Here is a 19,570-nt window from a genome sequence, read left to right as displayed (position 1 = left end):
TTTACACACATAGCCTCATTTGATCTTCAGAACAACCCTGAGAGTGGGCAGGGCAAGGATAATCACCCCTATTATACAGAGGGGTCTCATAGGAGTTAAGCATAATTGCCCATAATGTGGTTGGTAAGCTGCAGATCTTAAACATGGCCTTCTGGCTTCAGAGCAGTTATTCTTCTCACTCTGACCCAGGGCCTCTTTGCACCCTGCATGCCTTTGTGGGCAGTTTAATGCCCTACTGTCCTCTCTTCAAAAGAGTGCTAGGGTTCTAGAATGGGGCAGCCTCGGTTCTCATCTGCGTAAAGCCTTGAGACGCTCTTCTGATGCCCTCAAAGGTGAGGATGAAGCAGGCTAATGTGAACGAGATGTCAGGACTACTTCTGCAGCAGACGCAGTGTTTCCTAAGACCTTAGCTGCTCTACTCCTTACTGTCCTGCCTCTGGAAACCAGGGACACAGGATGCTGCTCCTGTGTTTATGTGCAGCTATTAGCTCCAGGCTTCTAGAAGTATCTGCGGAGCCATGAATCTCCTTACATGACTCCTACTTTCTTGCTTAGAATATTTTTCCTTCACTGATTTTCAGAATTCTCTGTTTTGTTTTGTTTTTGCAGCCCCTGCCTCTTCGCATTCTCCTTTCAAAGGAGGATCTGAACTCAGTTATAGCCAAACAGTTAGGACATGGCCACGGGTAACACACTGTCAGAGTTCACATTTTATGTGAACACTGCGGTGTAACCGGGAGCACATTTAAAAAATGTATAATTTAACTTTTCCTATTGTCAGAAGAGGGCTTAAGAGTTCATACCCACCAGGTGTGGTGGCGCCCGCCTTTAATCCCAGCACTTGGGAGGCAGAGGCAGGAGAATTTCTGAGTTCGAGGCCAGCCTGGTCTACAGAGTGAGTTCCAGGACAGCCAGGGCTACACAGAGAAACCCTGTCTCAAAAAAAAAAAAACAAACAAAAAACCAAAACAAACAAACAAACGAAAGAGTTCATACCCTACAGTACAGCCATGAGGCTGAGAAAATGTCTTTGAGGGACTTTGCAGCTTATCTGCTAAGATGGTTGTTCTCTTCAAAGCAGGACATCATGTTCTTATGGACAAATCAAAATCCCCTTACTGGAGAGAAATTCTCAAATTCCGTGACTGCAGAGGGAAAATGTTCTAGTGGTTATATACAGGCAAGCATTTTCCAGATTCAATAGAGACCCTATGGTAAGACTTGGATTAAGGCAAATTTAAGCTGACAATTTTTTCCTTTAGAAATCTAAAGAGGGACTGGGGAGATAGCTCAGTAGTTAAGAGTACTTAACTCAAGCGGTAGTTAGCCCTAAGAGTGTGGCACTTAAGTTGGGTTCCTAGCACCCACATTGGGCAGTTCCCAGCAGCCTGTAACTTCAGCTCCAGAGAGAAGCAATGTCTTTGGTCTCCATGGGCACACACACTCATGTGCACATACCTACATGCAAGCATGCACAGATACATGATTAAAAACAATAAAAGGAAGTCATTAAAAAGATACATCTAAAGAATGTTTCTAGAAGTTTACGTCATCTAAAGAATATGAACTTAACGTGGCTTTATTGATCTTTCATCTACAATAAAAACAGGTTCTGTGATGTATTCTTATTGAGATCGCCAGCCAATTCACAAAGGCAACACTTCCAGGTTAGTCTCACAGGGCTATAAATGATGAAGACACCGTCTTCTCAGAATGAGACCCTGCTATATTTGTTTCTATATGGAATCAAAATACATAAAAGGCAGTTTTATCTAGAACTTAGTAGCAAATCTATATTCCATTTTTTCCTCTTAATTCAGAAACTAAATAAATTACTTCCATGTCAAAAGCATAAAATTTGTCCTGACACTCAGCCAAAGAAAATTAGTATGCTAATAGAAAATATTCAACCAAAATTACTGCTGTATTTAAATTTCTGTATGTTTAAATATAAACCATTTATCACTTAGGATCCTTTTAGCTTCCATTAGAATCTGTCCTAAATAACAAAGGCTGGTATTCACTGACATAAAAACCTACTGGCAGGGTAAGTCCTTGACTGGTCCAAATGCTGACGATGCCGCCACAGACCCCATTTTTGTGACTGACTCATTCGGGGCCATCCTAGAGTTTTTTACTTCCCATACAATCTTCAGATGGTTGGTTCTAGTAACTGGGCTTGCATGCTTCGTATAGTCTGTCTTCAATGTTCCAAATGCTTTTCCCCAGAAGTGCAGAAAGCCTCTCTTTGAATTTTTATCTGGCCCAGTCTACATGGGAGCCTTGAGGTTGTTTGTGAGGGCAGCTAAGCAATAAGTATGACTAGACTGGCCCCCTCGATGGCTTGCACACTGGGGAATCAGCTGCAACATGGACTACAGATAACAACTGTGTTCCTTAATACATTCTCCTGTCAGTCTATATGGATTTCTCTGCTTACTTGGTCCTCCAGGCCTAGATTTCTCTTATATGTCACATGAAATAAGTGGTACACCATTTCTTTTGGCCCCAGATTTGGGGAAATGGGTATTGGGAGAATAAACAACCAGCAAACACTCAGCATTGAGGAGCCAGTTATCAACGTTCCAAAACCGCGTTTTGGCCACCTACTGACGGGAGGCTACGGTAGAATTTAATCAGAAAGCAGAAAATGAGGATGCCAGGAGAGCAATTTGGTTAAAAACATGAGCTCCCAAACACTGAAAACAAAATGTTCTGTACCCCCCCTTCCACTCCCACATGCTGTCAGGTTTTTCATAAAACTATTAACAGTGGTATGATGTCAGGTGGGAGGTGAGAGATTCCCAGGACTCAAAGGGAGAGACCTTAGATGAAATGCCATACAGTAGGGAGAGGGAACTTATAGAGCCCACCTCCAGCAGGAAGACAGGACATCAAGAGAGGGATGGGGCTGCCATCCCACAGTCACATCTCTGACCCATAATTGTTCCTGTCTGAAAGAATTACAGGGATGGAAATGGAGAGGAGCCTGAGGAAAAGAAGGTCCAGTGACAGACCCAAAGTGGGATTCAGGTCAAGGGGAGGTCCCAAGGCCTGATACTATTATGGAGGCTATGGAGCGTTCACAAAAAGGCACCTATCATGACTGCCTTCCAAAAGACCCAAAAAGCAGCTGAAAGAGTGAGATGCAGTTATTTGCACCCAACCAATGGACAGAAGCAGCTGACCCCTGTTGTTGAATTAGGGGAAAGCTGAAAGAAGCTGAGGAGAAGGGCAATCCTGTAGGAGGACCAGCAGTCTCAATTAATCTGGACCCCTGAGATCTCTCAAACACTGGACCACCAAACAGACAGCGTATACCAGCTGATATGAGGCCCCCAACATACATACAGCATAGGACATCCAGGTCTGTGTTCATTCAGAGAGGATGCACCTAACCCTCAAAAGACTGGAGGTCCCAGGGAGTTTAGAGGTCAGGTGGGTGGGTGGGGGTGGTAGGGCATCCACATGGAGGCAGGATCGGGTGGGGAGAAGATGTGGGATGTGGAGCAGACGGACGGAGGATGGGGGTTGGGTGGGGAATGGAATATGGAGTGTAAACAATAAATTACAAGGAAAATTAATTTTTACAAAAAGGAAAAAAAGAAAAGTTTTACAGGGAAAGTATTTTTGACAACGACAACAGTTTATATATTTTTAAATGGTAAGTAAATATTCAGTGGCATAGAGAGATGTTCATCAACGCTGTTAGTGACAAAGCGTATGGAATGATGCACAATCCCGCCTTGCATTTGCAACTCTGTCAGGCTGGGCAGATGGCTGAGCTGATACAATGCTGGCTGTGCAGGCATAACTTGCCTTTGGTACCCAGAACCTGCCTTAAAAAGCCAGGCATGGTGATTTGTACCTGTACATTCAGTGCTGAGAGGGTAAATACGGGTGGTCTCTGGGACTCCCAGGCCAGCCAGCCTGGCCTACTGAGCTAGCCCAGTGTCCTAATGAGAGACCCATTTGGAAAACCAAAGTGGATTTCCTGAGGAATAGCACCCAAGGTTTAACTTCTGGCTTCCACATACATTCATGTGCACACATACCCCTGCACACATACGCACATACAGATGCATACACACAGACACACAACATTGGGGAAGGAAATGAGATTTTTTTTTTAAAAAAAAGTATGTATCTACATTTATTAAAAAGGATGACAAGAATACATACTAAAATGTTAGCCATAGTTATAACTGGGGAATAAGGTTTTGTATGCTGGCAGCTTTAATTTTCTTTTTAGACTAAAGGAAAATTGAACTGAATTTTAAATATAGATTTTTTTTTAAAAAAGAAGGGTTTAAAAAGCTGGAGATGAAAAGTATAGGAAATGAACAAATATGATTTTAAGACTCATTATAAAGAACTTGTATTCATCAGGTCAGATCATGTCCAAAGTGTATCTAGTGAATAGAGTCTCTCTCATTAGCACATAAAAGGGCGGATATATTAATGTTAAACTGAGTTCTACCACGTTTTCCATGCTAGAAGAAAAACTAGACGAGACACACAATGTGGATTAAGGACAGAAATAGGTGTCAGTGGCTCTGGGCTCCGATCCTTTCTGTGCAGGTAATTACCTTTCTCTGAGAAAATCATAATTTCTCATTATCCTAGTTTATTGATTTGGAAAAAGAGCAGTGAAAAAATACTGACTGCTCCTTTTTAGGGGCTGCCATGGAAAGTCAAAAATGTCAAGTACCTTGAAAACACTCCGTACTTTATCAAAGCTCACCGAGACACTAAATGCGCTTAAGTACTTTACCATTCCCATGCTCCTGTGTTCTTAACCTGGGAGTCAACCGACTTGTCTGGCTGCTCATTCAAGATCTCTACTGCTTATGGGGTGCAGTAAACATAGACATATATACACACTTGCACACATGCATATATATATATGCACATACATACATACATACATGTTGTTGTTTTATTGGGTTGCTAGCTATTTCTCTCTGTCTTGTCAAGCTGACTCTGTAAACCTGTACAGAGAACTCTTTCACCTCCACATGCCCGAGATTCCTACTAATCACAAGGTCAAATAGGCCCCCATTCCCAAGGATTTGGGAAAGAGATGAGGGCCAGAAGGTTTGTGTGCATCACTGGGATCCCCCAGTGTGCCAAGCTGCCCGTTCCCTCCTGATGGTTGCTTTACTCCTTCAGCCAGTCATAGCTGGTTTACATTACTTGTGACCACAAAAGCTGGTTACCTATGGGCCTTATCCACACCATCTCCTTGAGAGGACAGGAAGTCTGAAACTGTATTTTCTTACTTGATGCAGGAACAGCCCTGTCATTCTGGGACGTTATCTCTCGTCATCACAGAACAATTCTCATTTGAATCGTGGGCTCCTGAAGCGTAAGGACTAAGCCTCTGCAGCCCAGGTGGCAGTGGCCACTAGCCTCCTGCAGCAGTGCTAATTAAAACAAGGACAATTAAGTCACACGAGGTCAGCTCATTGCAATGCCAGTGTTAACTTAGTGGGCACTGAACTAGAAAGAGCGAGCAGTGGTGACTAGAAAATTGCATGGTCCAGAGCCTCACAGGCTGATTTGCAAGCCAAACCCTTCATTAGTTTGTTGGGACATCCCCGGTTCTCAAGGTAAATATGCAAATGAGATGCCCTACGTGCCTGTCTTGCACATTCTGGGAACTATTAAAACTGATAAGGTCGCTACTACCACCGCCACCATCACTACCTCCACCACCACCACTACCTCCATCTCATCCTCTTCCTCCCCTTCCCCCTCTTCCTTCTCCTTCCCTCCTCTTCTTTCTCCTCCTCCTTTTTTTAAAGAATGCATTAGGAAAATCCCTGAGTATGTGTGGTATAGCTGGAAGTCCTATGAGACATTTTGTTTGGTTTTAGCAAAGCCCTTTGGTTGTACCTCAAGGCCTTGACAATGCATTGTCAAGAAATGTTCTTAAACTGTAATTAAAGGTTATAGAATCATTAGTAAATTCATAAGCTTTTAGAGAAATTAATTATAAAGAGAACAAGTATTAGATTCCAGAGAACAAAGTGATAAATTCCAGATGACCCTATCACTGCATTGGGTGCATTGGGAAAGCTACTGGATGTTTGGGGAGGGCTTTAAGGTCCACCTTTGCAAAGCAATGCTAACGCTAACTCAACAGAATCTTCTGAGGATAAGATGATGGTGACATGTAGTTCAAAGCTCTTAGAAGAATGTCTGAGACCTAGAGGACTGATTCAAGCTAGAATGAAGAAGAGAATCTAAGTTCTCACAGAGGCAGGTGGGAAGGCAGGAGTCTAGAGGTACCGGGTGGTGTCAATTCCAGCCAGCCAGCATCCAGACTCTGCTGCCTTTGTGTAGAAGGATCTGGCTTGTGATATGCAGGTCTCCTCTGGATTGCCGCTGTTGTGGCTTTCTTTCTTTTCTTCACCACCATCACCACCAACCCACGCTCCTCTCTGACCCTTCTGTCCGGAGCTGCCAATTTCAAAGCAAGCCAGCAGTATGAATGCTCTTAGTTCCTCTTAAAGTGGGAGAAGCTGATACATGAAGAGGAGGGAATGAGCTATGTGCATGGGGCTTTACGTTATAAAGACAAGGACTTGGCCACTTGAAATTTTCATTTTCTCTTGGTTTCGCCTGCTCTCTAGGCTGACTGGTGTGCTAACTGCTGAGAAAAATAAGTGAAATTTCAGTAATGGTTTTTATTTTTCTTCCAACAAATCTCAGAGGTCTCATAATGATTAGCATGTATAGAGTGAAGAGATCCTGAATATGTTAATTTTACTTTAGAAAACCGAAGATGAGCCAGAAAGAAGACATAATATAGGTAAGACTCATTAAGCTCCCATTACTTGGAAATATCGTTTCCAGGCAAATAAACACCCAAATCTTACTCTTGCAGCTTCCTCTGCGTAATGCATTCAACTCCAATTTCCCATCCTCACACATTCTGTTGACTTCAGAGAGAATTATGGGTGAGCAAGAAAAATGAGAATGAGGCAGGACAATTATAATTTTGAAGAAGGAAAACATGGCGACATTGATTGGGTTGCTCAAAAAAAGAAATAAAGAGACGATCTCTTTGAATATATTTAACTGCTCAAAAAGGGCAAAGTGTTTTTGGGGTCTAAGTTTTTGTGGCTCTAGAAATAAAGCAGGATTGGAAAATACACTTTCATGTCTCCTCCAAAATTGAAGTAGAACTCACTCACAAAATTCTCTTCTTTTATTCAGTTTAACAATTTGAATGCTTACAATACCAATACTGACCAACCGGTTGATTCACATGATTATTGAAAAGTTGCCATAAACCAAACATACTCTTTGATCTGTCTAGTGGACTGTCCTTAGAATTTCAAGTATTATATCTTTGTCCTAAGATAATGGAATGCAGTGAAAATGATTACCGTGGACCTCGCCTTCCTGAGTGGGTGGTGCGGATGCGGTTTGTCCTCTCTGACACTCTAGTTGAAATCTGACTGACCCTGTAAGGTTTTAAGAAGCGGAAGGATCTTTGAGAGGGGAATTAGTCATGGAAGCACTACCTCACAGGTAGATTAGTGTCTCTCTCTGAGGGGCAGGGCTCGTACCTGAGGAAGCTAGTGGCTTCTTATTCTCTGGGACTGTTAGCATGTGCTTGCCTACATTTGTGCTTTTGTTATTTAATGACACAGTGCAAGGCTACCTGGTCCTGAGACTTCCATCCTTCAGAACCATGAACTGAATTAACTTCTTTTTTTTTCTTTTATAAACAACCCAGTGTTGGGGATTCTGCTACAGCAATTGGATAATGGACTAAGATGCTGAGGTAAATTGGCTTGTACTTCATACAGTTAGCAAAACCCATAGGCAAGAAAAAGCAGATGTCTGTCTATACCAGGGTAAATGCTGGTGCTTCAGAGTCTGATAAGACCAAAAGCTATAGTACTGCCTGAGCCATGACTTACCATCGGGAGATGGACTGTCGTGATGGCCACACTCATGTGGGGTGTTTCCAAGAGCTTACCTTGACAAAAGGATATTGGGCCACAAGGGCAGGGCAAAGCTGGGTATTTGGCATAAAAACACAGTGCATCATAACAAAGTCATTTAAAACCGAATCTGGAAGGGAAAAAAAAGAGAAGAAATTACATTCTTGTGATAGTCTCTAGGGCAGCGAGAGGATCTATTCATTTAAGTGTTAGTCTGGGTGTGTTCCTGTGTGTGTAGGTGTCTTCATCTCAAATTAATGATAAGGACAGAGCCTGAGATCAAAATCCAATTTCTTAGGACAATGAGCAAAAATAAAACATATAGGAAGACAGCCTTGTATGGATGGAACCAGTCATTTTAACCACACAGCATGTTTTCTTCCAGGCTGGGACCTTATGAATTACAAGGCAAACATTTTATCTCAAGCTATCACATGTGTGAATGTGTGAGTATATGAGTGTGTGTGTGTGTGTGTGTGTGTGTGTGTGTGAGTGAGTGAGTGTGTATATGTTTTGAAGGTTACAAATGCCTAGCAGAACCAATCTTCTCTTACCTAAGTACAGAAGATCTGCCTCCCCCCTCCCTTTTTAAAAATCCCCTAGTTGTTGCATGTAGCAAAGCTTCTCTCCCCTTTGCCCAGACATTTCCAGCTGTCCCATGGTACTTGGTTTTGGATTTAAGACCCTGGGAAATCTGTACTCCCAAATCTTTGTCCTTAGCTTCCTGGTCCATGTATGCACATGATGCAGAGCCCAGACTGCTAGTCCCTCTGTCCTTGCTTCTACGCTACTACAAATTGTGTCTCTTGACATGGAAGGCTTTGTCCCAGCTCTAGTTACTGGCCACCAGCTTTCCTTCAGGGCCACTTTAAAGACTGAACTCTTCATGACATTGTCCTGAGTCTTCTTGGTCGGTGCCCCTGAAGCACTGAGCATATGCTGCCTTAAATTCAGTTCATTCCTACCTTCCCTCGTGGGTCTTCTAGCACATTCTGAGTTTCCATAGGGAGAGAGGGTGGTCTGTTTACATCATGTTACACAAGTCATCCATCTTAGCACCTTCCTGGACTGATTAACAAGGCCTGCTCTGAGAAGAAGAGACTCCAAGCCCGGGAGCTTGGCTCTATGTCAGCTATTCCCAGATCCTTTGCTGCTCTGCAAAACCTCAGATAATCAATTCAGAGCATAAGACACTGGGAGGAGATTAAGAAGTCAGTGGCAACATACTTATAAGAATTATGTAACAATGGTATCTTCGTCCTGGGTAGACTGCCAAAATCAGCTGTTAAATGGATTTTGACCTACCACTAAGTTTTTCAGATAAATCTGTGAATTTCATAGAGTGAGAAATGTTCCCCTGTGGCAGTCACTGTGCTTAAAACATTAACCCATGGTGTAATTCAGAGAGATAAGCATAGGATTTTTCTTTTAAATTGGATGCCTGAACTGGCAATCAAACTCCGTGATATAACACTTGCCTAGTATACCCAAGGCCCTGGCTCCCAGACCCAGAATCACAAGAAAGCACCAAGAAAAAGCTGCCTGTGGGCTGTCCCTTGGAATGTGCCCATGATGTACAAATGAGGTGACCCTAGACACAGCCTGCTTATCAGATTTGTTTTTGTAATCCTCAATTTTGTGTCTTAACAGCAAGGCTTGTTCACTGCAAGAAAGCTTGTGTGTTGAACTTTATTCACAAAAGATGTGTTGTAGGACTAACCCCCAGTACTTTCAAGTGTGGCACTATACAGAAACAGGATCTTTAAGACACAAGTTAAGGTGACTTACTAGTGTGGGCTCTAACAATGACTGTTGTTCTTTAAAAATGGGACCCTGGTCACAGAGATAGCTATGCAAAGAGGGAAGAGCATGTGAAGACTCACAAAGTGAAGGCTTTGCCAACATGACATTGGAGTGACACATGGAAGGAATTCCAAAGATTGCCAATAGACACCGGGAGACGGGAGCGAGGCATGGGGCAGGCTGTCTATCAGCCCTCACAAGGAGATCAACCTATTATCACCACCAGTTCCTCCAGAACTGTAGGACAATCAGGTGCCACTGTCTGAGTGTTTGTTCTGTTAGAGCAGCTGGCAGTAAGCCAATCCAGGTGGCATTCAGTTCACTGTGGAATGAAACTCCACAACCACAGAGAGAGAGCGCCATTTATTCTTGATGTGGGCAGCTTCAAATGTGCTATGGGGAGACTGGCTTTAGATGGTGGCCTAACGGATACTTTTGTGTGTGCCGGGAGAACTGAAAGGCATGAAAGCAGATATCTAGGAAAGGCCCATGTGTTTGAATGAAGCTCCATTGCAGCGAGGGAAAGACCGCTCTCTGCACACACATACACATATCTGGGGATGCGCTTTAAAACTGGATGCTTACGGCACCCTCTAGGGTTGCCTTGGCAGTGTAGACTGGGAGTCAAATCGGATTTCTCTCTCACATCTCTACCCGTGGATTCAGTGGAGCCACAGATCCCTTCTTACCTGTTGCTTCATTCAATGATGGCTCGAGGCGTATTGTTTCTAGAAAATGCTCTAAAATCTTTTCAGGTGTTCCTGACATCACAGTATACCTGGACGAGAAGTAAAAAAAAAAAAAAAAGACCATTAGTTTCTTACAAAAGCGAGTAATGCATTAGGAAAAACAAATTACCGATGTAGATATTTTTTGAAAAACAAGATCCTGGGAAAACATACGGACTACTTGTGACTAGTAACTTCCCTGTAGTGAGGAAGACTACGTACCTCGCCTGAGCACATAAGAAGGCTGTAGAAAAACAGTCAGTAGATGCAGTTACTAGAAATGTTCTCCGTCCTCCCCCTACTTAGAACTAAGGGAGCAGCTGAGAAAGCAGCTCCCATAGCTGCGGCTGAGACAAGTCAGGGAGATGAACCTGCAGCAGCACAGGGCAGGGAGGGGAGCAAGGGAGGACATGACAGTGGACACAGAAATGTCAGTGTCACACTGGATTTCCATGCTGATTTCTGGAACACTCCTCCTTTCCAACTACACGCTGCTACGTGCTTTGGGAATCCGCTAATAATAACAAAGCAAAGGAAACCAAAAGCCCCAAGTACCAGTGAGCAAACAAACCCGGGGGCCATCACGGACAGGAATTAGATCAGAAGCAGAAACCTGGATGCAAATTACTCAATATCAATGACGGATTATTTTAGGGGGCTGCGTTAGTCATTATTTTGAGGGATCTATTCGGGGTACCCTCCAACCCTCCAATCAACAAGAGCAAGTTGACTTTTGAGATTGAACGTGAGTTAAAGTCAGAATGGGGACAGTGGCAAGCTGTAAGTGCTTGCTGTAGGTGGGCAGAACACATGAAGATCATGTAGTATCCCCAGTAGCACCCAGACCCTGCCTTCCTGCTTGGCGGGATGGTGGGAAGGGAATATAACAATGCAAAGAGCATTCTCTCGTGTTCAGGAAGCAGAGACAGGATGGAGCTCGGAGCGAACCCAGCTTCCTTTGCCCCCTCACCTCTGTGCCTTTCTTGCCTGTTCGAGACTGCGGAGGAGGTGCATAGAGATGGCAAGAGCCCCTCATCAGCATCAGCGGGTCTTACCTCCTGCCTGAGGGATGGACAAGAAGTACTAGCAGACGATCCTGAGGACATGGGGACAGAGCAAGTGTGGCAGCCCTGGAAGTTGAACTCGGGGCCGTATGAGCGCTAGGCAAGTGCTCTCCTACTGAGGCACAGCTCGCATATATGAACAGGATTCCCTAGATGAGGAGGAGCGTATGGCCAGATAAATCGGGAAACGGGGTGGGGGAGAACATTCTACACCTTTCTGGTGTTTACTATGCCCCCAACAATGAGGTGGGTGCTGAATGAGGCACCTTGTTTACTTGCTCCTGCTAGTTAATACCACCTCTACACTACAGGTGGAGAAACTGGTAAACACTAGCGAATGCGACTGTGTGGATGATTTTTGTTTGTTTGATGTTTGTTTTTGTTTGCCTATGCAGCAAGAGGCTCTATGTGTAGAAGGGACCAGGTCTGGCTGTCAACTGCCCATTTTGAACAGGAAATCCACTGTGTAATTAAAAGTCTTCCTCTTCAAGGAGGCTTTTGAAAGCAGTTTTTATTTAAATAAGGGTATAAATGCACTCCTTAACTGACCCCTGAATGAGTCTGTTACTTCAAGTGTTGTCTGGATAGCGAGATCCACGGGCTATGCATCCGATTGTCAGAACTTTCATTCTCAAGCACTTTGTTTATTCTCTGGCTCTCCTTGTTTGGACTTCCCTTAGGTATGGTATTCCGCCTGATCACATAGACAAAAGACCCACGGGCAAGCCACACAAGCTGTCACCTCAACAGAGAGCAAGTGTCTTCTTTCAGGCTTTGCCTGTCCGGCCAGTCACACCCCACAGGATCTTTCTTTGGTCCCTGACACCCTCTAGTGGTTCAGCTCTGTACTTTCTTTACCTAGCCTATATTTGCCACAGAACTCAGGAGTGGGGGCAGGGGACTGAAGAGGAAAAGAAGGCTTAGAAACCTCTGGATGGCCCCAGTTTTGCCTAAAACACCAGATTCTGGATTTACATCATACCAGAAACAGGCAGGTATCTACGACCTGAGCCCTTGTTCTGTAGGGGTTAAGAGCTATTGAGACCAGATGACACAACCTTTGTCAGTTTATGGCAAGCAGAAGCTACTTCAGTTCTAATAAAAAACTCACCCCAGTTGGCTACATTGTATCAGTCAGCAGGTTGTTTTAAACTTGTGAGAGAAATTTTTTTCCCTAAAACCAAGTCTGCATTTAGAACAACCAAAGCAAGGGCCAGGGGTGGAGGAACAAAAAGGCTGCTCTTCCTATGAACAAGCTGGGGATTGTTGAGCAGGAAAACTAAGCAGAAAAGGGCATGGCCCCAACATGAATGTCAGGACAATCATCGCAAATTACTAAATTCTCACAACCCAGGGACCAAGACATCCCCCAAAGCAGGTATCATGGTAACTGCATCATCCAAACCACTGACTTAATATCAGCATCGATGGCGCATCCACTGTTCAGTGGCTTGGGCAGAGTCAGGTAGTTTTTCAAGCTTCATGTGTATACATAAACTAACCAAGGTTTCTCGGGGGAGGGGGGACATAAATCAGAAAAATAACATTATTGCCACCAATGTGATGATGTTCTCTGAGTTTGAAAAGAACAACTTCCGCAGAGACAGATACCCTCAACTGTGTGTCTGCAGACACAGTTGTTGATATGTTGTTAAAGTTGATGAGAACATCAGCCATAAAATGTACTCCCAGGCTCTCTTTTTATTTCCAGTCAGTCTGGGGGAGTAACCGCTTAGGAGAGAGAAGCTTTGCATTCCTTTGGAAGATGACTTTGTGGTGTATTGTTTTGTGCCCAGTGCATGATACAAATAGCTTGCTACAAATGTTCACACAAGCATTATCTTTAAATTATGTAAGAAATTTGGACCGGATGGCAGGACACCAGTAGAAAACTGGCACAGTACTAAAATAAAAGTCAGACACACAGTCTCTTCTATCACCTTTGGTTTGAGTTTTCATTCCACTGGATTCATAAAGGGGAAGGCACCTTGAACTGAAGACTTACAGATAGCACCTCATATTTACTGATAGTAACTGTGACATAAATAGTAGCCATTCTGTATTGTGTAAGGAATTCCCACAGGCATGAGGCAGATGGATATGCTCTGATGCAAGCCCCTACTCTGAGTATTTTGTCACCCATGCAGCACACTACTCTCGTTTGATAAGAGAATCTAGGAAGAATGGGGACCAGAGGTGTGGAAGGCGGCCAAGCTGAACTTCCCTTTAAGGCAGTGGTTCTCAACCTATGAGCCATGACCCCTTCAGGGGTGGGGGAATGTGGGTCGTCAGCTCCTTCACGGGGGTCAGATATCAGATATTTACATTCAGATTCATAACAGTAGCAATATTATAGTTATGAAGTAGCAACGAAAATAGTTTTACAGTTGGAGGTCACCACAACATGCGGAACTGTACTGAAGGGCTACAGTGTTAGGAAGGTCGAGAGTCATTGGTTTAAGGAGTCCTCGAGCAAGCGAAATGCCTCCATCCCTTAAACAGGGTTGTTGTAAGGATTAGAGAAAAATTTACAAAGCATACTGTGCTTATTTAATAATATGTTTCTTCCTGTCTTCTTCTCAAATATGTTGACTTACCCAGATGAAAACATCGGAGTCATAGGCTTTTAGTGGAAACAATAGGAACTCATCAGTTTGGGTGAGCGCGCTGATAAAGGGAACCCCACTTTACTTGCCAACAAAGGGAAATGCTCCTTCAACATATTATTTGGTGATGTTTCTTTAGCAAACAAACATTCATCTGCTTTTCTTATTCACAGATTGGGAATGAATCCCCACTTAAAAAACGGCAAGCCCCGATCTCCTCGAGGCTCACTGCTAAGTCTCTTGTCTCACCACACAAATGTTGGTACATTTTGTGCAACAGTCTTAGGTAGGGAGTTACAGCAAAAGCTAAAACGGAGCCCGGGTGCTCTGGAAAGGACCCCAGTTAAACAGGAAGCTCGAGAAATGTGAAGAAGCCAGACTTCCATTTGACACTGGCAAGAATGAGTGCCCAGGAGTTCAATGCGACGACATGTTTTCTACTCAAAATCAGGGTCTCATCCGTGTCCTCAGTCACTCTGAGAGCAAAGGGAAAACACTTTATCTGAAACTTCCCCAGGGCATTCAAATACCACAGCGTCTCATCACTGGGGCCTGTGCCCTGCACTGCCTGGCATTGTTCTCTTGGGGATCTTCTCTTTGAGGCTATTATGGCTGAACAGTATGGAGGGAGAGGCCTTTGGAGCAGGACAATACTCTCAGAGTATGTCTCTACCCAGCACCAAGCTTGATGTAGTGCCAGAAATGGATACATTATACGCCACAAGATGTGTGATTAGTCAATAGAGAGAGAGAAAAAAGTCACCCACACTCCCGTCTTCCACAAAAAGGAGAACATGCTATTGTAGAAACGATGCCATGTGAAAAGGTTAATCATAGTCTGGCAATTACAGTGTTGGATGCAAACATACTTTTGCTGAGGCTGTGAGTTTCCTTGATTAGCAGCTCTGTTCCCTGCTGGGACCTTCTCCAGTACCAAGACATCTTGGTCATGTTCTTTAAGTCTGACTGTATTCGCCTCAACGTCCTGCAAACACAAATTATACCACATACAGATGCTGCCGTTCACTCAGACAATGACAGAAATTTCCAAGGCTTCAGAAACTCATTTGGTGCTTGTGATGTTAATTGTCGCGTCTACAAATTAAGCCATTTTCAAAGTCAAGGGCTGGAACGGTCAGAGGGAGGACCAGATGAGGTTTGAAGCATGTGCTTTTAAAAACTGCTTTTACCATAGTCTCAGGAAAAACTCCAGAGGAGTTCTGGTGTGCTGTTGATGCTCTGTGAAATCTCTGGGGGAAGGGCATGGAGTAGAGAATTGGGGTGGGGGTGGGGCAGAGGCATTTACTCTTTCTAAAAATATGTGACAAACAGTGCTCTGCTTCAGCAGAGTCCCTTTCTCTTATATGATCTGTAGGAGTGGCAACTCTGCCTAATTAAGCAACTGTTTTGTTCCGACTTGGACATGTGCGGGTCTATGCACATCCGTGTTTCTTTGTGTGCTGTCCTCTTGTGCAAGCATGCATGCAGAAGGCTAGGCCTCACCCAATCTCCACCTTAGGTTTTTTTTAGAGTCTCTCAGTGAACCTGGAGCTCTCTGATTTGACTAGAATGGCTGGCCAGTGAGCCCCATGGGTCTACCTGACTCTGAAGTCCCAGCACCAGGGTTACAGAGGCACCCCGCTGTACTTTTCTTCTTTTCTTTTCTTTTCTTTTCTTTTCTTTTCTTTTCTTCTCTTTTCTTTTCTTTGGTGAGTTCTAGGAATCTGAACTCAAGTTCTCATGTTTTCATGGCAAACACTTTAGTGAGCCATCTCCCCAGCCCCAAGAACAGTTCTTTCAAAACCAAATGGAAATGTGATCCAAGTCTTTCTCAGTTAGGTTGAATGGCTTTATAAATTTCAGTGATAAAATGGTTCTAATATGACTCTTTCAAATGCTTTTTTTTATTTTTGGCAACCCCATGGGTGTAAACTTCAGAGTTAGTCTGAAGTTAACCTTAAAATACTTCATATTATTTACTCTAAATTTTTTTTACTACTTTTTCTTAATATTTGGTCTCCATTTTAAATGAAACCAGGTAAGGATAACATCAAATTCCTATGATACATTTTCCTATATTATTCAATGGTATACATTTTATTACTATTATCATTATTACTGACAGGGTCTCATATGCCCCAGGCTAGTTTCAAACTCTCTTTGTAGCTGAGGTTGACCTTGAACCTCTGATCCTACAGGCTTCTACCTTCTAAGTGCTGAGAAGATAGTTGAGCACCACCGTGCCTGGTTCATACAGTACTGGGGACTGAACCCAGTGCTTCAGTCATGCTGGCCAGCACTCACCAGCTGAGTTACATTTCACCTTCTCAGTGGTATGAACTTTAGCTTTCTTTGCTTTGTGACTGAGTGTATAAGCAGTGTTTTGGGCAGAGGCCAGGGCTTCAGGCAGTGTAGAGGGAGACGTGCACATGAAGGGAATCAGGAACCATTTTTTTTTTTAAACATCCCACACTCTTACAGACACCTTAACCAGCTATAGGGAGGCTTTTGATCTGAACCCAGCCTCAGGTGCAATCCGGCTGCTCCTTGACTGCCCAAATCATTCACCTATTTGCCAATATCTGTAACAGCTGTGGTTTGAAATGATCTGCGATAAATTCCTTGAAGGAATATGCTTTGCGGGATAACCACAATCGGCATTAATTTCTATTAACAAGCACTCAGGAAATCTAGAGTGTGTGGTGCTATGAGCATGGTTCCCTTGGGAAGAGATGGGAAATGGGCCACAGAGAAGACAGGGGGCAGAGGGAGGCTGCCGCTCTGCTGGACCAGAGGGTACAAAAGGACATTAAGAAGAATCTGTAGGAGACCAGAGAGAAATACTGTAGACTGTGCTATCTTGCTAAGGCAACTACTAATGCTATCCAGTCATAGGGACCAGCACAGCCATGTGCAGGGGAATTTGCTCCAGCCTAGTATTTGATGTCCGCAGCTGGTCTCCTGAATGTACACCAGTCCACTGAGTATGCCTGTTTCAGAATAAAGGCCCTTTGTTCAAGCATCTATTTGCCACATTCCTGTGGGATGAACAATCTACTCAAATATATTTATTTTTTTAATTCAAGAAGGGGAAACACTGGATGTCTTTCAACCAAGGTCTACTCTCTCAACTCACCCTCAGAATCCGATTGAAGTCTTCCTTGTCGACTCTTAGGAAGTGACAATTATCTTCCCGAAGAACAATGGAGGCAGCTCTCGGAGCATCGTTCACTAGAGCTAACTTGCCAAAGTCATCTCCTTCGTGCAGGGTACAGACCACACCCTGAGGAGAGGGGGACAGTCAGGGAAAAAAAAAGGGAGGGGGGAAATCAAGCATCTTCCTTCCCTTCCCCCACCATCAAACACTGTCTGTAAGTGGACTACATTAGTATTATAATCAAATTAAAATGCTTATTTCTTTCACAGAAATAAATACAGTCAATGAATGACTCTGAGTGCAATAATTGAGGAAAATTTATGATTAAAGATGAAATTATATCTTTTCTACATGGAGTAACAATGCCATGGTAAATTTAATTGCAGCGACATTTGTTACTGCTTAGAGGCACACTAGCAAATGGCATCTAATAAAGCTTCAGAAAGAAGAGGATATAGATAGATATATTATACCTTGCCATAAATGACTACATTCACGGATCCTTTCAGAATGATGTACCAGGAGGTACCTTCTTCCCCCTGGTTAAACACTAGACACAAAAAGATGGAGATACTCATGACAAGAACAGGACAAGAATAGCAGCACATCAATATAAATTACAGCTTATCAAATCATCGCTTTCAGGCTCCAGAGTTACGCATACATAAAATAAAAAAAAATTACCGGCAAATCCTAACTAATTCAGGTAGAACATTATTGTCTCTCTGTGGAACAGAAGAGGACGAGAGACTGTAGTATTTGCTTTGCCCGGAGAGACAGGTTCTTACTGGGTATCAATTTACCAGCAATGCACGTCTTAATGGAAAGCACATTCCCCCATAATTCACAAAGCATTGTGAGGTGCAAAATAGGTTTTAAAAATGATCTGACCAGCAATGTAAAGTTTGAAAACATGTAAATCAGTGCTGTAGCTTGTTGATAAATATATACCTATGCATACGTTCTTAATTGGTTAGGATCAGAACCAACATATTCAGAGTAGGAATCACCGCTGAGGAGGAGGGAAGAGCAGGCTAAGGGGAGGAACTCGAGACAGCTGGAGGACAGTCTCATTGTTTGGAAAGTGTTTAAACTGTAGTGCAAACAAGAGCCTTTTGATAAAAATAAAGTATTTTAATAATCTCTGTTTTCATCCATTTAAATATTTCATCGTTCAGTGAAAACAACTAGTGATTTGAATAAAAAGAATTAACAGGATAATGAAAATGAATTAAATAAAAGAGAACTAAAGAAACAAAAAATAAAAATTATACAAAAATGATCCTGAAAAGGCAAAAAAAAATTGGGTTTCTTGCTGACAGAGGTATCAGTGTTAGGAATAGTGTTCTTAATGAGTGTGTGTGTGTGTGGGGGGGAATTTTGAGATACAATGTTTAAAGCTCACTTTGCCTCTCTAACTCATATCTCTTGTTTATTTTTAACTATCACAATGTATCTAACAAACAGCAAAAGTTTCCAAAACATGTGTCCTGGAAGTTTGTTTAATTGCTGGGGACTAACAAAGTGTTCCATGGGTCCCTGGTTTAGTTCCATTTATCTCTAGCCGTCCCTCTCAGTTCCGTACAGAACCCCTCATAACCCCTGACATGCTGACTCATCTTCTGACCTTAACCGCAACTGCTCAGCAAAGATTTTGTCCACTAGAGGGAAACACCAGCATCAGCAATGCTGCGTGCATCTACTAATGTCTAAACTTCTTGCTTCCAGGTGTGATCACAGAACTGAAGGATAAAGTGAATTCCAGAGAGAAGCCCCCATATGACTGACACTATGTGACTATCTGAGGCTTGGAGCCCATGGTGGGAAAAAAAAAACCAAAAAAAAACAAGAAACACAATACTTTACACAGTACTGTCAATGATAACTTAAGGTGTGTTAAGTATTTTAACTGTAACAGGAGATTTCCAGAGCCAAATTAATTCATTAAAAAAAAAAAAACAACAAACCTCCACCTTTTTTGTGAATGGGTCTCAAAATTGCTCTATACCCATGGATGACCTTGAACCTTAAAGTTTCCTACTTCCCTCTCTGGAGCACTCTCCCAGTTGCATCCTCTCAACCGTCCTCCTCACACTGAGTTATGCAGTGCTCAGCATAGAACTCAGGGAGGTTTTCACACATGTTAGGCAAGTGCTCTGCTGTCCGAACTATCCCTCAGCCACAGATTAGTTCTTCTATATCCACTATATGGAAGTTACTACCCAGAGCCCTGCAGAAAGAGTAGACACTT

At 43.1% G+C, this 19,570-nt stretch overlaps 1 protein-coding gene across 6 annotated transcripts in view; it reads right to left on the bottom strand.

The window, feature by feature from the left end:
- Positions 1-19,570, bottom strand: part of Rapgef4 (Rap guanine nucleotide exchange factor 4) — a 298,925-nt gene that overhangs the window by 40,861 nt on the left and 238,494 nt on the right. For all 6 annotated transcript variants that reach the window (XM_029474005.1, XM_029474006.1, XM_029474008.1 and 3 more), the window contains 5 exons: positions 17,793-17,869; positions 17,299-17,445; positions 15,032-15,147; positions 10,454-10,542; positions 8,013-8,091 (listed from right to left, as the gene is read on the bottom strand). In XM_029474005.1, the coding sequence (XP_029329865.1) occupies positions 8,013-8,091; positions 10,454-10,542; positions 15,032-15,147; positions 17,299-17,445; positions 17,793-17,869 (508 nt within the window). The remainder of the gene's footprint in view (positions 1-8,012; positions 8,092-10,453; positions 10,543-15,031; positions 15,148-17,298; positions 17,446-17,792; positions 17,870-19,570) is intronic.

Source organism: Mus caroli, chromosome 2 (assembly GCF_900094665.2).
Source record: "Mus caroli chromosome 2, CAROLI_EIJ_v1.1, whole genome shotgun sequence".
NCBI classification, from domain to species: Eukaryota; Metazoa; Chordata; class Mammalia; order Rodentia; family Muridae; genus Mus; species Mus caroli.
This window is presented reverse-complemented; position numbering and strand designations above follow the sequence as displayed.